Source organism: Harmonia axyridis, chromosome 4 (assembly GCF_914767665.1).
Source record: "Harmonia axyridis chromosome 4, icHarAxyr1.1, whole genome shotgun sequence".
Classification (NCBI taxonomy): Eukaryota; Metazoa; Arthropoda; class Insecta; order Coleoptera; family Coccinellidae; genus Harmonia; species Harmonia axyridis.
In genome coordinates this window covers 36,268,773-36,292,190 of record NC_059504.1, presented here as the reverse complement: position 1 = coordinate 36,292,190, position 23,418 = coordinate 36,268,773, and the positions used below count along the sequence as shown (strand labels likewise).

The 23,418-nt window shown below is 31.7% G+C and overlaps 6 protein-coding genes across 12 annotated transcripts in view; 4 read left to right on the top strand and 2 right to left on the bottom strand.

Moving 5' to 3' along the window:
- The first annotated feature begins 263 nt into the window (after window positions 1-263).
- Window positions 264-6,602, top strand: LOC123678696 (nuclear pore complex protein Nup93-like). The gene is made up of 13 exons (XM_045615841.1): window positions 264-374; window positions 438-677; window positions 2,467-2,756; window positions 2,809-2,989; window positions 3,044-3,334; window positions 3,438-3,580; window positions 3,643-3,963; window positions 4,126-4,321; window positions 4,453-4,666; window positions 4,950-5,320; window positions 5,380-5,616; window positions 5,759-5,962; window positions 6,164-6,602. Exons 1-13 carry the CDS (start codon window positions 264-266, stop codon window positions 6,281-6,283), a joined length of 2,919 nt encoding a protein of 972 aa, XP_045471797.1. The 3' UTR covers window positions 6,284-6,602.
- Window positions 6,254-7,446, bottom strand: LOC123677486 (ADP-ribosylation factor-like protein 2-binding protein). The gene is made up of 4 exons (XM_045614033.1): window positions 7,289-7,446; window positions 6,926-7,229; window positions 6,458-6,554; window positions 6,254-6,404 (listed from the first exon to the last, which is right to left on the bottom strand). The coding sequence occupies exons 1-4, from the start codon at window positions 7,302-7,304 to the stop codon at window positions 6,312-6,314; spliced, it is 510 nt and encodes a 169-aa protein (XP_045469989.1). The 5' UTR covers window positions 7,305-7,446; the 3' UTR covers window positions 6,254-6,311.
- Window positions 7,447-9,493: 2,047 nt separating this feature from the next.
- Window positions 9,494-13,733, bottom strand: LOC123677485 (DET1 homolog). Its single transcript, XM_045614032.1, has 5 exons — window positions 13,273-13,733; window positions 12,895-13,070; window positions 10,323-11,009; window positions 10,061-10,252; window positions 9,494-9,914 (listed from the first exon to the last, which is right to left on the bottom strand). The coding sequence occupies exons 1-5, from the start codon at window positions 13,630-13,632 to the stop codon at window positions 9,662-9,664; spliced, it is 1,668 nt and encodes a 555-aa protein (XP_045469988.1). The 5' UTR covers window positions 13,633-13,733; the 3' UTR covers window positions 9,494-9,661.
- A 276-nt stretch (window positions 13,734-14,009) lies between these two features.
- Window positions 14,010-14,917, top strand: LOC123677484 (protein Dr1). The gene is made up of 2 exons (XM_045614031.1): window positions 14,010-14,340; window positions 14,457-14,917. The coding sequence occupies exons 1-2, from the start codon at window positions 14,103-14,105 to the stop codon at window positions 14,738-14,740; spliced, it is 522 nt and encodes a 173-aa protein (XP_045469987.1). The 5' UTR covers window positions 14,010-14,102; the 3' UTR covers window positions 14,741-14,917.
- A 1,440-nt stretch (window positions 14,918-16,357) lies between these two features.
- LOC123677482 (F-box only protein 42) lies at window positions 16,358-19,351 on the top strand. Its single transcript, XM_045614030.1, has 6 exons — window positions 16,358-16,549; window positions 16,620-16,916; window positions 16,982-17,266; window positions 18,049-18,266; window positions 18,562-18,750; window positions 18,829-19,351. Exons 1-6 carry the CDS (start codon window positions 16,429-16,431, stop codon window positions 19,243-19,245), a joined length of 1,527 nt encoding a protein of 508 aa, XP_045469986.1. The 5' UTR covers window positions 16,358-16,428; the 3' UTR covers window positions 19,246-19,351.
- Window positions 19,352-20,355: 1,004 nt separating this feature from the next.
- The window catches only part of LOC123677480 (maternal protein pumilio-like), a 140,441-nt gene continuing 137,378 nt past the window's right edge, over window positions 20,356-23,418 (top strand). For 3 of the 7 annotated variants that reach the window (XM_045614024.1, XM_045614022.1, XM_045614023.1), the window contains exons 1-3: window positions 20,360-20,679; window positions 21,093-21,288; window positions 22,827-23,084. In XM_045614024.1, the coding sequence (XP_045469980.1) occupies window positions 21,100-21,288; window positions 22,827-23,084 (447 nt within the window). In that variant the 5' untranslated portion in view covers window positions 20,360-20,679; window positions 21,093-21,099. Of the gene's footprint in view, window positions 20,680-21,092; window positions 21,289-22,826; window positions 23,085-23,418 lie in introns of all 7 variants that reach the window. The other 4 variants (XM_045614026.1, XM_045614020.1, XM_045614025.1 and 1 more) reach the window with 3 other exon arrangements.

Genomic DNA, 23,418 nt, shown 5'->3' with positions numbered 1-23,418 from the left:
GGTCTCCACACTCAGATGGATACAGACATTTCAAAGGCTGGCCTGCAAATTGTCTAAAATTGCAAGTATTGGATCATAGCTCCGGTGATACCAATACTTCACTGGAGCTATTTATACAACTCCCACAGCAGCGCTTGAGGTGATACTTGATTGCCTCCTTTACTCTTAACATGTAAGGAAATGTAACTTGATGGAAGCAATAAAAATATCGAACCGTCCTGACATGTCTGGGGGAACGGAAGTGAATTGTTGGCGTGCAGGGGATGTCCTCAAAGAGATTTACTATACCCCCTGCTGTAGAGCTTGGTCTCCTGGAGAGGCTCACAGCAAATGGTTTCCATACTCAAGTGTATGCCGACGATATAGTGGTGATTGTGAGAGGTAAGCGAAAGGGTTCATGTAGTCACCGAAGGCAGTATGCCCTCAGCATTATCTAGAAGTGGTGCGAGGAAGAAGAACTAACTGCCAATCCATCAAAGACAACATTTAACCTCAGAGCACCGGTTATGAATGGTCAGACTCTGATCTTTTCAAGTGAGTGTAATTGTCTGAGTGTTACTCTGGATTGTAAGCTCAACTGGAGGAAAAATATAGACAAGGCTCTTTCTAGAGCCACTGCAGCCATGTGGGCCTGCAAACGACTCTTTGGAAATAGATGGAGCATGAAACTGGATATGGTACTGTGGTTATACTCAGCAGTAACACGCCCCATTGTCACCTTTGGATCTTCAGCATAGTGGACAAAAACAGAAGAGGTTTTCACTGCCGGCTGCAGAGATTCTAGAGGCTGGCCTATTGATGTCACGGGAGCTATACACACTGCTCCCACAGCATCGCTTAAGGTTATTCTTAATCTGCTTCCCTTACACTTACATGAAGAGTAGCTTACTGGAAGCAATAAAAATATCCCGCAATGAGAACCTCCGTCCGAGAAACTGGATTGCACATATGAGGATATTGAATCAATTAGACTCAAACCTCTTGACAAAACCATTGGATATTATACTAACTTTCTTCAATTTCAAGAAGCCCTTCGAGCCCATTGATGTCCGTTTCAGTGCAATCAACTTAGTTATGGTATACTGATTTATCAAAATCAGAGAGAGGCACAGCTATTGGGGTATACGGACCTAAAATAAGGATCTCTTAATACCTGCGAAGCAGGCGCGTATCCACGGGGGGGGGGGGGAACGTTCCCCCCCCCAAATGACCCAGGCACCTCTTAAATTTTGCCGTCCCTCCTAGAATTTGACATACTTAGGCTCAAATAATTACAATATCAGCAAAAATTTCACCTTGAATACATTTTGGGAAGATCCATATCTATGAACGGCAAAAAAAATGACGTCCCAAAATGGCGAAAGTGTCTGGGGTCCACATTTTCAGTATTTTGAGTATCTAAAAGTTCCCCCCCCAAAAGTGGGGCCTGGATCCGCGCCTGCTGCGAAGTGAGCCCTATATTTTAAAAACCTAGATACTAGCTGTCTATATGTGCCTTCAAGAGTGTCTTAAAAGAATCCTCAAGGGGGCGCATATTTATATAACTACGGACAGCCAGGTCACGCTGAGGTCAAGGCGAGTGTCGTAATACCATAAAGCAAATAGCCAAAGGCAATAAAGTAACTCTACTATAGGTATCGGGGCATTGTGGACTGTGGTAGGTAATGAAGAAAATTAAAAAGTCGATGAACTTGCGAAAAGAGCACCAAGATTAACAACTGTTGGCACGGAACCATTATGTGAGCTTGGAAAAGAACAATAGAAAACAGTGGTCCAACAATGGGAGTTGGACAATAGAATAACCCTCTGGAGGAACATTCTTAGTCTTTCTCAGGCAAAGATATTTGAGGTGCTTTCCCAACCTATACCAGGAAGCTCTTGAAGCTGCCAGGAGCTAAGCTCCGAGTAATGTTGGGACCGCTAACAGGACACTGTCTGACGTCGGTGCAAATATCTATTTTACCGCATGGGAAATTCAGCAGATGAGATTTGCAATCTCTGTGGAATAGGGGTAAAATAACTGAACACATAGTGTGCAAATGTCCGGGGTTGACTGGCCTAAGACTTAAGAGCCACACATTTGGTCAAGTCAATTCTGGATACTCACGAAGTAACAGCCGAGGCTCCTAAGGATATTGTCGTTTTCTTTAACACTATTGACGGCCTCCTTGGGTTAGTGTCAATAAGAAGATCCATCTGGTCGTAATTTCCGGAAGGCTAACCGAGCCGCAACGACCCCGATTCAAAAAATAAATAACAGTTCATTTCTATGAAAGCTTCCTGAAATACTCAGTAAATGCCGCAGTACCGAATGGAGATTTCGCAATAGGCAACGCTAGTAAAAATCAAAATGAACCTTATGAGCAAATCATTTGAAATTTCGATTTCAAATACATCTTGAAACTGTCTCTGGAAAGGTCCTGAACTTACCGATTTGAAGATAGCTGACAATTCGAATGGTATCATATTCTATGGGACAAAATAAGCGGAGCAACTCTGTGTTTTATTTTGAATGAGGTTATACCGCTGAACGAATCATTTCAAAAAACTTATTGGAATTCTTTGTTAAACTGTATTTTCATTCGAAAAATAATGTCTGATTTTTCTGAGCTTCTGCAAGATGCAGAAAAATTGACCACAAATCTAGAAGGAACTAGTGAATTGCCTAAAGTGGAAAGATCCTTACGACAAGTTTTAGAAGCATCTAACGAACTTTACAGTAGAGTAGCACAAACTGGAGCCAAGGATATTCAAGCGTAAAGATAAACAAACTAATATGATTTTTCAAATTATATCCTCTTTTTTTAGAAATTTATTATTAGGGTCGAAAGGTATAGACCTACCAAAAATTGTACAGAAATTGGAATCTATTAGCACTAAAAGAACATTCGAGCCCATTGAACCAGTTGAAGATTTGGATCTCAGTAGCTTACTAGAAAATGAAGTTCGAAATTGTATTCTGAATGTTGTCGAATCAGGTTATAGTTCGGTAGGTATGATATACCCAAACCAAACTTTTCGTTGAACATCATTTTTTTAATAGTGCTTGAAATCTGTCTATGAGAATGCTTGGGAACATCAAGCAGGTGAATGGAAACAGGAAAAGCGGAAAATATTACATTCCATGATTGCACCATCTGGATCCTTCCTAGAACTTGGAAGCAATAAGAGTATATTCATGGATGCGGCTCCTCCTACCACACCATTTTTAGGTGTCAATGAAACTTTGTATGCATCAAAAATAATTGAATATAATAATAATGTGACTAAAAATTCACCACAACAAGACTTGGTTTCTGTTTTCACAAAGATTTCACAAGAATTCAAAGATGCAGTAAGTTAAATTACTATCGTAGTTCAAATAAATTGATTCAGACCTACCCACAATTTGGATAATGAAATGAGTTATGTTATTAATCCTCATCTATGCATTTTAGAAAGTAAAAGATATGTGGGAAATGTTGAAATACATGATTGATCTTCCACCATTTCCACATTCAGATGATCCAATCAAAAATAGATATTCGAAGCCTGTAATTAATGCTTTGGTTAATAGAGGAAAGAAATATTTAGAAGATAGGTTAGTTTGATACTTCTTTATTAGCAAAAAAATAATAAATTTCCTTTATTTTTTTATTCTAGGTATAAAACTTACATGAACAATATCATCAATGAAAATTTAACTTTGGCTCTCAGAGGTGGAATACCTGGTACTTACCATTTAGTCAAAAGTTTTGTTGGTATTCGTCTTCAGGGTGAATATTATGGGCTGAATGATGGTACAATTGAAGATAGACCTATTTGGCCAATGGTGTATTATTGTCTCAGAGCTGGTGATTTGAACGCAGCTATCTATTGTTTGAAGAAGCATAATTCAGATTTTAGAGAAATTATCAATATATTAGAGGCCAAAATCAATAATGCCCCTCCTGGAGATTATGCTAAATTGGAGAATAGTGTGAGGTTCGTAAAATATTCATAAAAACTTCATGAGTAAAAATCAACATAATCTTTTCAAACAATGGACTCTCAAATTATATCCAAAACATATTGGGAGAATTTAAGCAGGAACAGTAATTTTTTTTATTTATGCTTATAATACTGGTTGTTTTCATATAATTTCAGATTTGCTTATCGAAGAACAGTTCGCAATGAAACTGACCCTTTCAAACGAATTATTTGGTCTGTCTTGGGGTGTTGTGATATTGTAGATGAACACTCTGAAGTGGCCAGAACTGCAGATGATTACCTTTGGCTCAAATTGAGTCTTGTTCGAACTGATTATGACAAAGAAGACCATATTAAATATGAGGAATTACAGGTGAGATGAAATGCCCATTGATTAATTGTTCTTTTATAAATGAAGGTAGGAGCTTTTGACTTCTTGTTTATTTGTATATTTTCTTCATTTATACATATGTAGATGATATTATGACCTATTCCCTTTTTCAGAGAATGATTTTAGAGGAGTATGGAGAATCACATTATGATGCTTATAATCAACCACACCTCTACTTCCAAGTGCTTTTACTAACAGGACAGTTTGAAGCAGCTCTTGAATTTTTAGCTAGAATTGAAAGATACAAAGTACATAGTGTTCATATGGCAATTGCTCTAAAAGAATTGTATCTCTTAGGTGGGCCATATGATCCTAGTGCCCCATTGAGTGAGTTTTCTAAATTTTTACGATGAATTGCCTAAAATTTTTTCTCGTGTTTTTTCCTTATCTCTTGAACGTTTATTTGATAATTATGAAAGTAAAGAATGATAAGTAGACTAATAGCTTCAGATTACCTCAAAAAAATTTAATGGATTACTTGATGGCATTTGATTATCAAATGAAATAAAACAAAATTAATTTTCTCAATTCCAATATTTGTGGAAATTAATCTTGCTTTTTTTAATTTTCATGGATTTGTTACATTATGTCATCTAAAAATTTTTTTCAGTAAGCATTGATCCCATGGACTCAAAACCAGCACGTCGTTTGAATATTGCTCGACTTATTCTGATCTATGTGAAAAAATTCGAAATGGTATGCCTAAATGAAGCCCTTCATTATTTCTTCATCCTGAGAAATATAAATGATTCTGATGGAGTCAATCTCTTCAAAATATGCACTAAAGATTTAGCTTTAGAAACAAAGAATTATGAACAAATTCTTGGAAAAGTTCAGAAAAATGGAATAAGGAGCAAAGGCTTAGTAGATCAATTTAATTCCTCTGCCATAACTGCTGAGATTATAGCAGAAATAACTGCTGATTCTCTTTGCAAAAAAGGACTATTCGAGGATGCAATAGAACTTTACGATGTAGCAAATGTGAGTTAAAAAGGAATCTTTCCTTGTATATTTCTTGAGTTCCAAATTTTTATTTTCAGATGCAAGAAATGACCTTGAATTTGCTGTGTTCATTACTTTCACAAGTAGTTCAACTGCCTCCCCAAGCTGGTTCTTTGAGAGATAGGTTGCAACAGAAGTCCGGTGAATTATCAGAGCGTTATGATAGGGAAGGATACAGAAGTTCAATGAATATTGTCATTTCATTCTTGAAGCTCAAAGATCTACTTACATTTTTCAATTATTATCATTCAAAACAATATAATTTGGCACTAAAGGTAAGCTTTTTGGTTGGTCATCTTTTGAAGATATCGGATTATTAAATTTAGCATAAAAGAATTACTCAAAGATTTTTTTAAATATAGTGTTGCTATTTTTATTTTACTTCTATTTTCTTTCATAGTTCCTTATGTATTGCAGATATTAGGAGATATTCAACTGATTCCCTTGCAGTCTCATGAATTTGAGGAAAGGGTAAAAGGCTTTGACAGACTCAGCATAGAACTTTGCAAAGTTATACCAGACGTTGTATTGGCTACCATGAATATGCTTTTTGCACAATATCAAAAGTTGAAGGGAAATGATTACTTACCTTCAAAATTCAAGAATGATGCTACAGAAAATGTAAGTAATATTTTTCGTAAATTTCATGATCACAATATTAGATGAAATACAAATAAATATTAGGTTAGCATAAATCTATATCATAATATTTTGAATCAATGTTAAAAATATAAATATTTTTCTTCAGAATTAAGGTTAGTTGAAGTTATCCATAATCATTATTGTAATCAAATTTAATTTTATTCTCAATTCATTTTGCAGCAATTAACCTATCTCAGGCAGCAAGCTAAGATTCTTACTGATTTCACTGGATTATTGCCTTATAGAATGCCAGGCGATACAAATAGCAGATTGGTACAAATGGAAATTTTAATGCATTGAATGGAATAAAATTTTTGTAAAATCATAGTCATAGCATTCCTGTATCTTCAGTTTCCATTTCTATCATAAATTTTTTGACAGAGATGTCCCTGGAAAAATCAATGGATTGCCCCATTTTCATCTGAAAGCGATATATTATGTTATAAGACATTTTCAGCATCTCAATTTACTTACTTTTCGATAGTCTAGGAGCATACTTTTAAAAGACTCAAATTTTGAGAATGTGTCTAAAATCTCAAATATCTGTCCATCCAACTCATTTTCTCTTCTCCTGTAAATATTTTTTACTCTCTTATTGAATAAATTGATAATAAAAATGTTTTTAAATTTTTTTACATCTCACACTATTTATAATTACCTTTTAAATTTTGGCTTTTATAATACAGAAAAGTATATACAAATAATAACCAGAAGCTAAACTCAGATGTTTTTAGGATTCTTGAAAATAAATGAAAAAAAATTTTGTTTTCAAGAAAAATTAAAATATGCTGATAGAATCATATTTTCAACATGGAAAGATAATAAAAAGAAGCAAATTAAAACATTGTAAATTAATACAATATAGTAAAATGTTGAAATGAACCTCAATGGTGACTAATCTAAAAATAATTAAAAGTTGATAACAATCTTTTTTATACCTACTTGAGTTCATTTTCAAAAAAGGTCATATCGAAGCTATCAATATTCTTCCGTAAATTTTCTTCGATATATTTTTCGATCGTTTCCAAATACTCCCTGAATATATCTGTATAAATCAATTTATTTTCTTCGGCGTCATCGAACTCTTCCCAATATTTATCCATAAAACTTGTTAGTAATTTCGAAAAATCATCCTGCATAATTATATCTTCGATATTTCCAATAATTGTGGCAAAATATCCATCACTGTCATTTTCGAGACTCAAATGTGAAAGTTCTAAATCATCGATGTGATTCTCTAATTTTCCTGAAAACCAAACTTTTAGAAATCTGGCGTCTTCGTAAAATTATCAATCATTTTATTACTTTCGGTATCATTCATTTCGAAAATAATGTCGGAGCTTCTTCTACTTTAATTTCGCTCATTTCCGAATAATTGGGCCGTTGCATAGGAGACGGTTGCCATGACCATCTTGCATGTAAATAGGTATAATACAAATATATAGTATTGACTAGCTGACTTGTCCCGGTTATTGTATAAAGGGCTGTCTTTGTGCAGTGTGCAGGGTTTAACTACTGGTAGGAAATTTTTAAGGGCAAGAAGCAACGAATCATTCAGTTGAAAACATTGAATCATGAAGTCTTGAATTAACGATCAGTTATGGTTAAACCGGTCTAAACCTCCAAACCATTTCAATTAAAATGCAAAGGATCAAATAAACGGGAAAAATCTATACCATTTATATAGGTATACTTTTTATACATGCCATAACACTTCTATCGTAAAGCTTTTTTTCATATAAAAGAGATTGGACATAAATACAATATATTGAGAAAGATTTATCCTGTTATCTAACGTAGAAAAGAAAAAACTGCATATTTTATGAATTCTTAGATCTTTATTTTCTCTTTTATCGCATAATGAAGAAATTTCAAGCCATTTTTCCTCTCATTCGAAAAACTCATATATAATAATATGATATATGATGAATACTTATTAATAAAAGTATAACAAAAACTTCTTTCTTTCGAACCTTCCGATCTGCATATATTATATTCATATAATTTTCTATTACATGCGTATTTTTATACTTTTATTATTTGTTTATTTAAGGTGGGTTTGTCAAAGAGCAAATCACATTTTTTCTGAGAAAGATAACTCTTGAGAAAATCAAGAATTTTTCAAATCATTCATTTCAGACCTCAAATCAGTTGGATACCAGTTTTAAAGTTTTCACATTTTGCCCGGCGTATGTTGCTCATAAAAAAATCAAAAGCATTTTCAAATAGGTTAACGTGAAACTAGCTTTCAAAACGGTTACAAAAACGAAACAAATGTTAAGAATTAATAACAATTAATTACGTCCACAAACCACCGGACTATAAAAGTGTGTATGTAGGTATGTAGGATAAACGTCTAGTATAATATTTTAACAAAGAACATAAGGAATAAAAAAGCATTTTGGCAAACCATGTTTTATAACTGGACATTAATATCCAAAGTAAAAGGTAAGATACATCTCAATCCAAATTTGGTTGAAACTGCTGAATAATTAAGTTTTCAAATAGAAGGTTTTTGAGCATAATGGAAGGTATTGAAATGTGCAAAAGAAATGATAGTTTGCTTAATTTTGACCTAACATTCATTAACAATCAGCTGTTCACAGGGAAGAGATGGTTTCAGGGTTATTATTGTACCTCTGACCTCTCTTAAAAACTATTAGTTTTAGGAGATGACAACATCGTTATCGAAACGTTCATTAAATGCTTTTAAGGATTCTGAGGCTTTAGAGAACGCTAGAATACTACAGTTTCAATAATGTGTTATAGCGAATCGATTTTTTCAACAAACTCAATCCAAAGATTTATTGACAAAAAAGCTACTTTCAAAGTAATATCAGAAAATTCAATATTGTTTTTATTCATACAAACACATATACCTGGTGCGCCATTTAACTTGAGAGAGTAAACTATTTCAAAAAATATGTTCTTTGAAAAATAATGTTTCAAATAAAAGTTGCTAGGTATCGAGGGGAAAGAAAATGAACATACCTATTTTGCTTTAACCTTAACTTCAAGTATATTTAAAGGTCATCTTGATTTTTTAAATGAAAAGGTATATATTTATTTTGTGCAGATTCATATTCACATTCACTGAAATAACATGAAATTAATAAAAATATGATCATTATTACAATTATTTTTAATTTGATTTAAACGGTTTCCCAACCGGTCAAATCAAATTTTCAATATTTTGAAATCCCATGAAAAAATTTTCAAACAAAAGCTACTACTTTTTTCATGAAGAGTAAGAATCAGCATTAAAAAATATACCTTATTTCCATAAGAAAAATCAAGTTGAGCTTTCAATAACCTTGAAGTCATTGAAGTCAAGGCAAGGTTAGGCACATCGTTTCTGAGATAACTGACTGCCTCGAGGTAAATGCTGCACCTCTGTTTATTATAAATTGGATTAATGAATTTTTAAATACTTACCAAAACTCATTCACTTTGGAGTGGAGGGATATAGGTATATAGAGAAGAAAGTAATGGAAAATAATTTGTCAAAAATAACATAGGAAAAATATATATATCTATATATTCATATTTTCATTTCATCTTTAGCAAAACTGACAAAGAAAAACTTTTTCTCAACATAGATATCAAAAAAATAATATTTCATCAATTAATGCGGACGAAATCTGAATTTATAAAGAAATTGAAAAAAAAATATTACAGTTATTGAGAAAAATTCAAAACATGTATGTCACCATATTCATCACTTTCATCATGTAATACGGAATTCACATTATCACAGGCGATATGGAAGTTAACAATATATTCGGCATTAGTCCTTTGTACCGAGATTGCGAATGGATCTGTAGGGTGAAAAGTGAAGGCTACCAATCTGCGAGTTGAAGGTAACAAGCTCCGGCCCATAGTTCCTGCATATATTCTAAATTTGAGAAACCCTGAATCTCTTGAATAAAACCTGAAGAGAAACACACATTAAAATACAATGGGTTATAAGTATATTTTTCCATTGAACAAAAACAAAGTGAATGATTACTCAAAATCTTAATGGTTTATTCTAATTAATGAAAGATGACAACATTCAACTATACAACAAATGTTTACCTTATTGGATGTTCCCCCCATGCCTTTGGTCTTTCCAAAACAGACACCCATTTATCATCATAACTGAATAAAGAAAAATCAAGATATGGAGATGAACTATATGACTGGGCACTTATTGGTAATTGGGCTAAAATTCTTTTCGTAGCTTCATTTTTCCCTCCAAATTTAGCACTAATGATGGTTTGCTTGAATCTGCAAATGTAAAAATTCATAATAGAAGGATTTCTTGGAAATAATGAACCCAATAATATTATTTAAATACCTTTGTTGAAGTAACTTTGCATATAGGTTGTTTGAGGGGCTACAAGTGAAATGAGTAGCACAGTAAATGTTCACATTCCTAAACGAGTCGCAGAAATCCTCTAATAGCTGCAATAATCTTCTCGATGTATTCTCATAAACAGCAATTACTTTACATTCAATTATGTGGAACACAACAAAAAATGCTGGTTGACTGTTCCCATCTGGAATTTTCATTGTAACTGTATCTTCAGTTGTGTACTTCAGCAACAAGTGATTTTCATCCAAAAGTTGCATCTTCCATATTCGCAATGAATTGATAATATCAAAGAAATAATAGAACCTTCTCAGATCACTAGGACCTAGGGACTTTGCACGATGGAACAGAAATGATTGTATTCTATGTTTCAAAGAATTTATTGAAGTCTCTCGAAATGCTCTTTCATGAGGATAAATGGAAGAATATATGTAATGGTCATCTTCAAAACAATAACGACCTATAGTTTTAATATTAACAAACATCCCTTCTAGTATTTGAAATATATGAATACTTTGGTGTTGAACTGAAAGTACTGCTAAAGTATCTTTGTATAAGTAGAGTCCTTGATTATGTGACAAGTAAATTTTATCAACTTTAAATTGTCTGGTATCACATAGTTTTCCATTATGTAAATCTATCAGATATAAAGTGTAATCTTCAAGTGGAGATCTGAAAAATAATGATTTTTTTAAAAAATGTATACTTACAAAACCCTATTTAAAAAAAAGTTAGAATCATTACTAGACTATGTATCACCTAAATGATACTTTGTATTTTAGTTGACAAAAATCTTTACAGAGGTGTAACAGTTACCAACAGAAACTTTCTCAATTTAAATGTAATAGCCTTTATCTTACTTCATTTTTGAATTCTTCTGAAAATTCTAAAAATTTTGGAGCGATTAAGACACATAATACTACATTAATAGTGAGAGTTAAATTTACGCCAAATCGCAGTAAAGTCTAGTCAATTGAAATAGAAAAGTATAAGATTGATACATGAAAATAAGGATAAGCCCAAAATTCATGTATTCACAGTAAAACCCTTGTTATCCAAGGTAAAGTGGAACACGGTCATTAGATAACTGAGAACTTAAAAAATCTGGATTTATTGTTTATCCATTGTTATCCACTAATACCTCAAAAATTTCATTAATGTTTTAAACATGTAAATTATTTTAGAGAATGGATGGAGAAACATTAGGATATTCCTGAAGATTTTGGATAGAAATACTATGTAAGTTTAGCTTGGATGGTGAATAGGTGTGTAACGAGTGAATATGATAACTAGGATAATCAGGAATTAATAGATTCTTACATTGATACAAATAATTGCGACTCAGCTATTGTAAATTCTATAGAGTTGTAGTATTTCATGCAATTCCGGCACTACTTTATTTAAAGAGGCTTAACTTTCCTTGCTTTCTCTGATAAGCTCTGACTTTGGGAAAATCGAATGAATCCAATAAGAAATAAGTGGTCAAATGTTTGAAAACGCGTTTAGATACATCGATTAGGAGTTTTGGTTGAGCATTATTTTGAACTGAATTTTTGTTAGAGTGTGTGTCATATTCTAATACCGAATTTTCGAGTAGAATGCAACACTCTACGTATTATTAAATTTTTTTAATTCTCAAGGAATTCATTGAAAATTAATTTACTTTATAGGTAGATTTTCAAGTTCATTTTTTCTATTCTGGTTTACGTCATTTTATTCTGATTTAACAAAAATTTAGCTGCCACAACTACTGTAATATTATGAGTTTAATAACGGGTTTCATAAAACATTGATTATCCAATCAACTCGTTGATTGTAGTTTTAAATCTATGGAAGTGTGAAAAAAATAACTGAAATTGAGTACAGCAATGATTCGATTGAGCAAATCACCATGATAAAGTTCTATAAAACCCACCAATATTCTTTCAGAAACATTTGAAATTATAATTTCTCGAAGAATCCAAAAATTGAATAATACATTAGGTATTGCATTCCAATTACAAAACTTAGAATCAGTAACAATTACATGGCACACCCTGTATGAAAATCTTTTGTCAAAAACAAAGCACAATTTGAAATACTTATCGACCATTCTGTTTGAACATTTTTTTTCAAACACTTTCCCATTTATTTATTGATGAATTTGTTACATTCATCCAATGGAGACTTGTCAGAGGGGCCAAAGTTATGGCCCTCAAAAGATAAAATGAACAATTCAGTGGACAAGAAAGTAGTTATTTCACTTTTGAAGCATAGTACCTAGTCCACAGAGATCTCAAAATTATTTCATATTTGACTTCAACTAAATTCGTACAATCTCTGATAGAGAGGAGATCAGTTTGTTTTGACCAACACACTAGTTCTTGCTTCTCAAAATTTTAGACTCCAAGGTTTAAATTACCATGAGCCACCACTGCATTTGTCTCGTATACACTGGGTACATTTAACTATTTTCTGGGAACTATGATAAAATAATCATCATATAAATCCAGTTTTTTAATTTTTCATAAAAATATCATTCATTACCATAACTTTGCAAATCTGAAAATGATCATACTTAATATTGGGAGTAATAGCTTCATTATTTGTATATATTTCATAAAAATGAGGTCTTATTTCTTCAGGTATGAATGCTGCAGAACCAATTATTACATATCTGCCATCCTCACTAAATAAGCTGCATTCTCTATTCAATTGTTCACTTCCATGAGATACACAAATACTATATTTCAACTAAAAAATAATAAATTCTGGTGATAGTCCATCGATGGAGTTATTGATAATAGGTATAAACAAATAAATGGTCTACTCTACTCATAGACCTAATATAATAATAGATATTAGGTCTATGACTCTACTATATAGTGGAGTAAACGATTTATTTGTTTATACCTATTGAAGCATCATGTACAGCAGTCCAGTTGTATTTACATACCTTGAAAAATCTATCAAATATTTGATTCTTGACCTCAGTTATCTTTTGATAGTTTCTGTTTTCATTAACGTAGTGAAGCAGATCTGCAGCTGCAGCAGCTCCTTGATAAGTATAAACTTCCAAAAAAGTTTGGTCAGCAGAAAAAGCTATACAATATTTTCCATCTGGACTAAATTTTCGGAGGAAACAAGGTGGTTTTTCAACGTTAATTATGGTAAAATTAGGAAATAAATTCTGATAAAATTGTCTTGCCGTATGAAAATGGGTTCCTGGCTTTTTAGCCCCAAAGACTTGTCTATTAGCTAAACGAAGAACTATATTCTGTGGAGGAATTTTTTTTGTTCGCAGAAAATCTTCCATGTTCAAGATGAATTTTCATGTTTATATTTCGCTAATTCATTTAATTTTTGAAAACAAACACCACAGATTTTTGTAAACTCTCTGCCAGAGACCTATTATATATATATTGGGTCTACAAATATTAGATCTATGCTCTCTGCAAAAACTGTAGAGGATAGTTCGCTGTATCTACGACATTAACGACATAAACAATTAAAACATAACATATTATATAACAGATGAAGAGCATTATGCTTGAAATCTAGTGAAAAAGTGAAATGACTTAGAATATATAAAATTCCAATGCACTCAGTACTAATAAGGAGAATATCATAATTATTGACTGTTCGAAAGGTAGTTCTAATACAAATTATATATAGGTTGAAAAATCGTCCAAAATCATAGAGAAAAAATTTTGTTTATTTCTCCGAGCTAAGATATTGTGCTAAGTGGTCCAGAATTTTCTGAAATTGTTTTGATTAGAGGAAAATATGTCACTACCAAATCCATCAGGAAATGCAAACACTGAAGATGATGAGCTTACATTACCTCGTGCTAGTATAAACAAGATGATAAAAGAACTTGTACCCTCCGTAAGAATAGCAAATGAAGCTAGAGAGCTGATTCTCAACTGTTGTACAGAATTTATTCACCTCTTAAGTTCAGAAGCAAACGAAATATGTAATCAGTTGCATAAAAAGACTATAAACGCCAAACATGTGTTAATGGGTATGTGAAGTTTAGAATTCACAATTATCATCTATCCTCTTTCTGTGACTAGTTTAATTTGTCATGATCATAAATGCCATCACATAACTTTTTAATACTGTTTTCAATTTTTTCAGCTTTAGAGAAACTAGGTTTTGCAGACTACCAAGCTGAAGCAGAAGCAGTTTTAAAAGATTGTAAAGCTGTAGCTGCTAAAAGAAGAAGGCAAAGTACTAGACTTGAAAATTTGGGTATACCAGAAGAAGAATTGCTAAGACAACAACAAGAGTTATTTGCCAAAGCTCGTCAAGAACAAGCATTTGCAGAACAGCAGCAATGGGAACAGATTCAAGCTGCTGTGGCTGCTCAACAAATAGGCTCTATATTCCCAATGGATGATGATAATGACGATTATTCTTAATCACATTAGTTTATTCTAATACCTGGATTCAAAAATCACTTTGTTAGGTAGAAATAAATATTATAGTCATAATTACTATGTAGATGATTTGACATATCATTATTATTTTTTTATATTCTTTCATAAAATGTTGTTTTGATTATTGTAATTAACCATTACACTGTTATTTTTCATTAATGTGCCTTTTATTTTTTATATTCAGAGATGAATATGACCTTTAGATGAAGGCATTAGTTAAATTGATATGAAGGAAATTAATGGTCAGCATTTTGAAATAACTGAACATATTTTCCTGAAAATAATAGTTGTCTTTTTTAATTGTTTTACTCATTCAAATTGCCAGATAACTAGTGTATTTTCTATCTCATGAATATTGTTGATTTGATGTTATATGTTTTTTCAACAGGCAATACGAGAAAAATTCATTAAAAAAAAAGGACATATTACCTGTATAAAAAATATTTAACTTAAAATCGAGGATATGAAGATATTCATCAAGAGCTAATTATTGTTCTTCAGTTCAAAATATGTATATAAAATAGAGGTGAATAATTTAAATTCTTCAACCTATTATGATTAGGATCCATTTGATAGTGGATGTGTGTGGATTGATGTTGAGAAGGAATTGTGTAGAAATACTCAAATTAAACATCATCACTTATATTTCATTCTACATGAAGGTAAATATGTAGATAATTCCTTTGACTAGGGCTGATCTATTGAAGAAGTGTGTTTGGAAGAAAGCAGGTAGATAACTTCATTTGATCAAAAGTAATCTTAACTTTTAATTCATGAAATTAAAAGAAAATCAACCTTTTACTTCCAATCAAATCATATTGAAATTATACATCAACAGTAAACAACTAACTTATTATTCTATAATTATGCTATTTGTTGAGTATGAGTTACACTTATTGTAATGTTTTTTAATCCCATTTTGACTTTTTCTTAATAAATTCTTCTTTACCGTCTTCGCCAATCGCAGAATAATAACCCATTGATTCATATTTTTGTCTCATGTAAGCAATGTATCCAAGACATCCAGTGAAAACTACTAATCCTATTCCCATAATTGCCAAGTTCTACAAAAAAAAATTAGAATGGATCACAATTAATTTTGTTTTTAATACCCACTGGTTTGACATAAAGTTCGAAATTTAAAGCTCTAAAAATACTGGTAGTCTTAACCGAGCGTAATCCGTCTCCAGGAGTTGGCTGATTTTTCATACTATTATTTTCTGACATTCTGTATTGATTGCATTGGACTAATTATTATTTATAATACATTCTTTCTTTGGGACCGAAACCTTTTGCCTAATCAAAATATTTCATAACGTAACAGGAATTGAATATGAGGTTAAACCACAGATTACCAGATTGTCAACAAGGAATGTTATTCAAAATGTAAAAAATCAATATGAAAATTAGGTATTCATTGAATATTTTAACTACTCATGGGTCTGAATTTCAACCTAATAGTCAGCCTATGTAATGAAGGATTTGGATAATCAATCAAAAAGTATTCTGCGATTATCATTTCTTTGATTTTACTATTCTGCACTTCAGAAAAAAAAACAAGAATTTGAGCTTGAGCATAGATATAGAAATTTTTTATTGTTGTTATTCAATGTTATTCAGCTTTCAGCTGTTTGGTATTATCAAACATTAACAAATTTAAATTCTTAAAAATGGCATCTATATACGATTTGCCCGATGAGATAGTAGAATACATATTATTCTTCGTTTCACCTTATGATGATCTGCATTCTTGTATGTCTGTATCTAAACAATGGAGAAAATATGTTAAAAGTAAGAGACTGCCAGTCTTTTTGATGAATTTTATGATGCATTAAGTTACTTAAATATATTATTTATTCAGATGTTGTTAAAATTAGAAAGAGAAATCTCAATAAATCTATTGCTAATTTTGATGTGAAATGGAATACTTATGAACCATCTGAAGACAATAGATGCATTGGCAGAAGATATTCCCATGCAGCTTCATTTTTGGATAATTCAATGTACATATTTGGAGGTTGTACTTGCTCAATGACAACATTCAACGACTTATGGAAATATGATTTGTCAAAAAGAGAATGGATAAGGCCTTTAGCTACTGGAACCTATCCATCTCCTAAAGCTTGCAGCTCTCTTGTTAAATATAGTAATAAATTGGGTAAGATTTGAAGTAATATTTGAATTTTTATGGCCGAACGGGTTTTTATTTATGGTCTTTTCTAGTTTTATTTGGAGGGTGGACATACCCACCTTCTTATCCATTATATCAAAGTTGCCATTTATTTAATGAGCTCCATGTTTATGATATTCAAAATAATCACTGGAATGTGGTTGAAACATCTGTCAAACCACCACCAATGGCTGGACATTCAATATCTGTTATAGATAATAATATGATAGTATTTGGAGGTCTTGCGAAGAATGAAGATCTTGTAGAATGCCAAAAGTCATGTGATGTATGGAAGTTGAATTTAGATGACTGGACTTGGATAAAACTAGTAGTACATGGTAAGCAAGAGATTTTGATTGCAGTTTTTCCAAAACTGATTGTCCCGTTAAATTGTTGCTTTTAGTTTGAAAAGGTAGATATAAAAATAAAATTAAATTGATCTCAGAAATTACCACAATAAAAGCTTTGTGAACCTTTATTTCATCTTCTCAATATATCTTGAGCTGAAACTAAAACAAATGTTTATTATTTTATGTGGTTCATTCCTTGATTAAAGCATAAGTTGCTATTCTCATCCATTATATATTTTTAATTTATAATTTTAATTTATAAGCACATTGAAGAACATTACTTATATTTCATAGAAACATAATTTATGAGTTTTACACCAAGTTGCAGGAACATTTATTAAAATTTAATGCCACATTAAAATTGTAATCCTCCATTAAACGATGACGGTTGCAATTAGGCTTTTACTGGAGGATTAAAATTTCAGTTACGACATTAAATTTTAATTACTGTACCTGCCACTGGGTGTTAGTCTTTTTAGTAAAGTTATTCAAAGTTACTTGAGTTATTAGCTTTTTTTTACATCATGGATAAAGTAGACCATATCTGTTGATGAGAATTGACAATTGTTATCACTAATTCATACCTAGGTAAAAGCTCATTAAAAGTATCTAATGGAAGCCAAAGCAAAACAATATGAAAGAAGAAATACATAATTGATTTTTTATCATTTAAACATATATCTGAACATTATTCATAGTAATGGGTCCCCTTTTCCAGTATTTCTTGTGTTTCTGAATCTTGAATTTTTAAACAAAAAACATTTATTCAGGACCTCAAACACCAAATGCTCGTTTTGGTCAAACTCAGGTGGTTTTAAATAGTGAGAATATATTGATTCTCGGGGGTTCTGGAGGTATCCATGTAGATTATTCTGATGCTTGGATACTCAATTGGTTTAAAGAAAATAATACATGGAAATGGATTAAAGTAGAAGTCAGAGGCAGAGCAAACCAGCCGAAAAATATCTGGGGAAACCCTGGTTGCAAGGTAACTTTATTTTGAGAGATCAATTTTTAATGGTAATATTTAAGGGGTAAATATCCATGTTACAAGTTGAATTTACCATCCAGTTATTATGTATGAATAGACCATGAATCATAAACATATAATTCATGGTCTACGTTAACTGATTCTCCGAAAGTTTTTTGATGAAAATTGAGAATTTGTTGGGTAACAAATTCGCAAAATAGTGTTGAATATATATTTAATCTTAAATTGAAATTTTAATTATATATCTTTCTTAAGTTGAATGAAAAATTAATTATGGTACTGATTTCTATAGGTGGATAATAAAGTTGTCTTTCTCAATAGACTGCAAACAGATACAATTTTTCCATTGAATAGTTCTAGAAGTCATCCCGAATATAGTAGAGAAAACACGCAAGCAAGCTCTTCATCTAATAAGCAGCCTGATTTGGATGACAATGTTAATGGCAAGTGGGGCACCTTGAGAGACATAGCTATTCCCTTGGTAAGAATATATAAGAGTATACCTTCAAGTAAGATGGACATATCTAGAAAATTAGTAATGGTTCAAAACATTTTTCAGTGGAAACCTCCAAAAGAAGATGCTGAGGGTGACATGGTTGAAGATAATGATTCAAATCTGCAGAGGATATTACCAAATGACAAATTGTTCAGAGCTGAATTGAATAGAAGAAAAATATATTACAAACAAAGACAGAGTGAAGCAAAGAGAAAGCAAAACCGATCCAAGCATTGCCTTGGTCTGTATGTTCTGGATTTGGAACATGCAACTGATGATAAACCCTATGTGACATGGCTTACGCCAAAAAATTTTAATAAAGGACCACAAGAAACCATTTTATATACTTTGGTGGAAGGAAATTCAGAATTGATCATGTTTGGAGGTATAGAAAGTGATGGTGCTAATATAGGAATAGTAAATAATCCTCCTATTACAAATTCCATACATATAATGTCCTGCAATATTGATGTGATATGATTTCTTACAAATTTAAATTCGCCTAAATTTATTTTCTACTTATTGAATTATTTTTGAGAAATAAATGTATAGTTATGGAATATATTGAAACCAAACAGCACGATAATAAATGCATTTTCTTTTCCCCTCTTAAGTACTTGATATAGTTCTATCAGAATTGATCAACATTGTATTGTCAAGTAAATAGTAACATGAAATGAGCAATAATGAATACAGAAAATTTTCTCGGGTGGGGAATTTCAACAAATAGATAAAAATTCGTTTTGATTTTGACAGACAGTTTTTTTTTGGGGAGTTAACAGGATTCCCGCTATAGACAGTATTTGGTACACCCAGTGATAAGTCAAAGGGCAATTGCACAAAATTGATACCAATTAACTTATGAAACCATCTTAGTCAATTTTTTCAATACTATGGGAAATACCAACAATATTCCATCTAATTGCGTATATTACATTTACACAAACATCATCCCATAGTTTTTCATTTACATTCCGGTCGCTATATTCTTTGAATTGCTTATTATAAAGAGCAGGCCTTTTTCCATGAAACAAAGAATGAAAAAGAAATCAAAACACCATTTACGATGTCATCCTCAGCGGGAGATTCGTTGTCAGACATTTTTTATTTTAGACAAAAAATGTTTCACACTCCTACAAAAAATGTTCGGATTTCGGCAGCAACTAAATCGCAACAAAATCGTTGCTTCAAAAATGTGACTGGTTGCATCTGTATAGTAGGCGAATATTAAATATTCGTGGTCATATTTGGGCGCATTCGTATTTGAGAGTATGCGTTTGAGTATTTTTGCGACATAAAATCGCATGTGCGCGCCTAGCCTTATCAGTTGTAATAATTAATAATTATTTTTCGATAAACTTAATGTTTCCGGTAAGAAGAATTTTTGTTTAGTTCCATTAAAGAATCATAGATGGTTCTGTTGACACCACTTTCCGAAATTTCATTTAAAAAATTTTTTGAATAAAATGTAGAAAATGTCAAATAATTTCTAATACCTTCCTCATTTTGTTTTATTTTCAAATTTGATAAATATGATGGGAATGGAGGTCATCCTCAATTTTTGCAAGAAGCACTGAATTGTTTTATATGCGCACGCATCCAAACAAGTTTTAAAATGGCGAGTGATTTGATTTGGGTGTACTGTCATTTTTAAATCTACGAAAATCAAATTGTATAAATGGCGTAAACAATTCACTTTACAAATATTGTACATTGTAAATAGTTTATTGTATAGTTAGTGATAATATTTTGTGTTGTGAATACGAAATCTTCTGTTGATTGGTGATATATCATTTGAGTCGCCGTATAAGAGGATTTCTGACAAAATCGGCGGCTGACTTTTGGATCTAATAAGATTGAAACCAGCGCAATTACCCTGTGTTTAAGCCTGTTACGTGATCTAAACTCAAACAGGTATGTACAATACTTTATTCTAAGTAAAATATAGTTGTGGTGTTGAATATTTGGGTGGTATTCTTTGTGTATTATTAGTTGCCTTCGCCATTGCCAGTTTGTTTGTGACCGGGAATATGAAATGTCATCGTTGTAAACAAATGTCAGATACTATCATTCAGCTACGATACAACATAGGTCTTTCATTCTATAAAAATATTGATATCAAACTCCTGAAATAAAGATATCTTTACTCAACAAAGCGTCCCTATAAATGTCATAAACAACTTCAAGTTCTATTACATGAAATGTCTCATTTCGGTAAGTGACACCCGCGTTGAATTATTTGTCTTGGAGCCTGCTTGATTTTTTTTGTTGAATGTCGGATAAAATATTCAATAATCTAGTATTAATTCGGGTATTTTTATTTGAAGGACCCAAATGAAGTGGTTGGGTAGTGGTGAAGGAGATGAAGTTTTAAAATTAGAAATGGAAAGAGGACCTCAAAGAACACAAGATGATGCTTCAGTTGGCTATGTCTTTCAACGTCCTCATGATCCGGAATTTCCTACATTTGCACCCAAACAACTACGTTGGGCAAATATGGCTGGAGACGACAGTATAATTGATGTTAGTTATTAATATTTAATACTATTAGATGTTTGGATAACATTTGGTTGATACCTAATCTCTAGTGGAAGAGAGATATGAGAGAATGCTATGCATTTAAAGAGAGGTTCACTACATTTAACAAAATAAATCTCCCGCAACGGATTTCATAGAACTTTTTATCAAATGACTATATCCATATCCATATGTACCTGTGTGATTGGAAGTTGAAATTTTATCAATATTATTGATTCAGTTTCACAATATCTATTCTCTTCTACTTATTCAAATAATTCATGAAAATTGATTAATATATAACATATAACAACATAGCCCTTGTCAACCTTCTGAATTCCTCTAAACTTCTAAACCTTCATTTTAGAACACTACTGCATTATCGACAATTTCTAGCCCGTCCTTTTCAAATTACTTTTTCTTTCAAATTGAAGATATTAAATGTTGAAAATTCACTGGCTACTCCTTAAATAATTCAAACAAATTGTAATTTCCACTAGAGATTGATGTCAATGGTAATTTATATTCGGAATCATGAACAGTCCTATTTTAACTAGTTCATTTTGAACCCCCTTCAGTACATATTTCAACAATATTTAGACTCAAGCAAATAATAATAATTTGCATGTTGAATTGAGTGGAGGCATTTTTTTATATTAGGTACCTCAATAATTGTGGTATACCTGTATCGTTATTCAACTCTTCTATAACAGAAATATACATTAAATATGTGAATCAGCTGATGAGGGCCTAAACTGATTTCCCCTTAGACTTTGTATTGCATATCTTTTATTTGTGTTATATTATATAATAATTAGGTTGAAATAAGTATTTAATTTTTTGAAGGGATTGGTTACTTTTTGCAAGCTGCAACAGTGCAAAGCCTTGCTTTTGCAAATTATATTTTCATTTTTTACTTCGCCAGTAAAGAATCAAAATTTAGATGTCTTTGAACTATGTGTCAAAATAATTCCTGTGTTTATTGGAATTTGCCTGATCCATACAAAATTGGGTTGAAAAACAGATGATTGATTCTGTTTGTATTTTGAATTTATATCTTTGAACAGTATTATCCTGAACATCATCCATAATTATACATCTGAAGACTTTTTTTCAAAGGAAATTTTACTGTCTTCACAAACTCACAGGAAAACTGTTATTAATTAAAATTAATGATTCACACTCTCACAAACGGTTTGAATCCATTCAATAGCTGTGTTGTGATGTCATCTAATAGTGCTCGGACCAATTTTGCAGAAATTTTTTGGAATAGGTACACAAAATAGTGGAATTCTATGATTGTAGTGATTGCTGATGATAAATAGCGAAAGTCTGCTTATTTTTTATTTATTATAATAATGAAGTTGGTTCTTATAACAAAAATAAAATGATTTTAATCATGAATAGTGAGAATAAAGATTATTACTTCAATAAACTTTGGCACTACAATTTGAATGGCAATTGTTGTAGAGGAACATAGAAAATAGTTTATTTTTGCTCATTATAACAATCTTGTTCTAAATATTGCTCCATCTTTTTTCCAGAATTCAGATAAGTGGAAATATCCAGTCAACTCTAAAGTGACCACTCCAACTAACCTTACACCTTATATGGGTTCAAGTGGAATGTCCAGTGGTCTTTACGACTTTGAGCAGAATAAGAACATTCCTCAGGAGCATCTTGTATACATGTCCAACATTTCCAACGTTAATCAAATACAGAGCGGAATGTCTATTCATCCACCACAATATTTGACGCAGACATTAGCTCAACAATTGCCTTTTAGACAGCTTCCTCAACAGGTAAGTTCTACAAATTCGATATGATCAAAGGATAAGATCAAAAATACCAAACGCTTATGAATAAGAATTGAAATAACCAAATATTTTCTTTCAAGTACTGCTGAAGCTTTCACAAAATTTAAATCATTCAATCAACTCATTGATTTGAATTCTTTGATGAATCGAAAAATCAACTGAAATTCAATACAGTAAAGATTTGATCATGGCAATCGCAACAATAATATTTTGATATTAATAATAAAACAGAATTTCTGTAAATGACAAAAATTTGAAAAAAAAAAAAAAGACTGACATGACTGAGGCATTCAACGTTATGATATCATATATCGGAATT

What these genes read in the sequence shown, in the direction of transcription:
- LOC123677486 (XM_045614033.1), bottom strand. An exon ending in TTTTTTGAAAATGAACTCAA is followed by an intron (nt 6,555 to 6,925) that starts GTAGGTATAAAA and finishes AAATATTTACAG; the next exon opens with GAGAAGAGAAAATGAGTTGG. An exon ending in TGCTCCTAGACTATCGAAAA is followed by an intron (nt 6,405 to 6,457) that starts GTAAGTAAATTG and finishes TATCGCTTTCAG; the next exon opens with ATGAAAATGGGGCAATCCAT.
- LOC123677484 (XM_045614031.1), top strand. Translation starts at nt 14,103, where the DNA reads ATGTCACTACCAAATCCATCAGGAAATGCAAACACTGAAGATGATGAG. An exon ending in CGCCAAACATGTGTTAATGG is followed by an intron (nt 14,341 to 14,456) that starts GTATGTGAAGTT and finishes CAATTTTTTCAG; the next exon opens with CTTTAGAGAAACTAGGTTTT.
- LOC123677485 (XM_045614032.1), bottom strand. Translation starts at nt 13,632, where the DNA reads ATGGAAGATTTTCTGCGAACAAAAAAAATTCCTCCACAGAATATAGTT. An exon ending in GCTATTACTCCCAATATTAA is followed by an intron (nt 11,010 to 12,894) that starts GTATGATCATTT and finishes ATTATTTTTCAG; the next exon opens with ATCTCCACTTGAAGATTACA. An exon ending in TGGGGGGAACATCCAATAAG is followed by an intron (nt 9,915 to 10,060) that starts GTAAACATTTGT and finishes GTTTCTCTTCAG; the next exon opens with GTTTTATTCAAGAGATTCAG.
- LOC123677482 (XM_045614030.1), top strand. Translation starts at nt 16,429, where the DNA reads ATGGCATCTATATACGATTTGCCCGATGAGATAGTAGAATACATATTA. An exon ending in TAAATATAGTAATAAATTGG is followed by an intron (nt 16,917 to 16,981) that starts GTAAGATTTGAA and finishes GGTCTTTTCTAG; the next exon opens with TTTTATTTGGAGGGTGGACA. An exon ending in GGGGAAACCCTGGTTGCAAG is followed by an intron (nt 18,267 to 18,561) that starts GTAACTTTATTT and finishes TGATTTCTATAG; the next exon opens with GTGGATAATAAAGTTGTCTT.
- LOC123678696 (XM_045615841.1), top strand. Translation starts at nt 264, where the DNA reads ATGTCCTCAAAGAGATTTACTATACCCCCTGCTGTAGAGCTTGGTCTC. An exon ending in GGAGCATGAAACTGGATATG is followed by an intron (nt 678 to 2,466) that starts GTACTGTGGTTA and finishes GAATGGTATCAT; the next exon opens with ATTCTATGGGACAAAATAAG. An exon ending in AAATTGGAGAATAGTGTGAG is followed by an intron (nt 3,964 to 4,125) that starts GTTCGTAAAATA and finishes ATATAATTTCAG; the next exon opens with ATTTGCTTATCGAAGAACAG.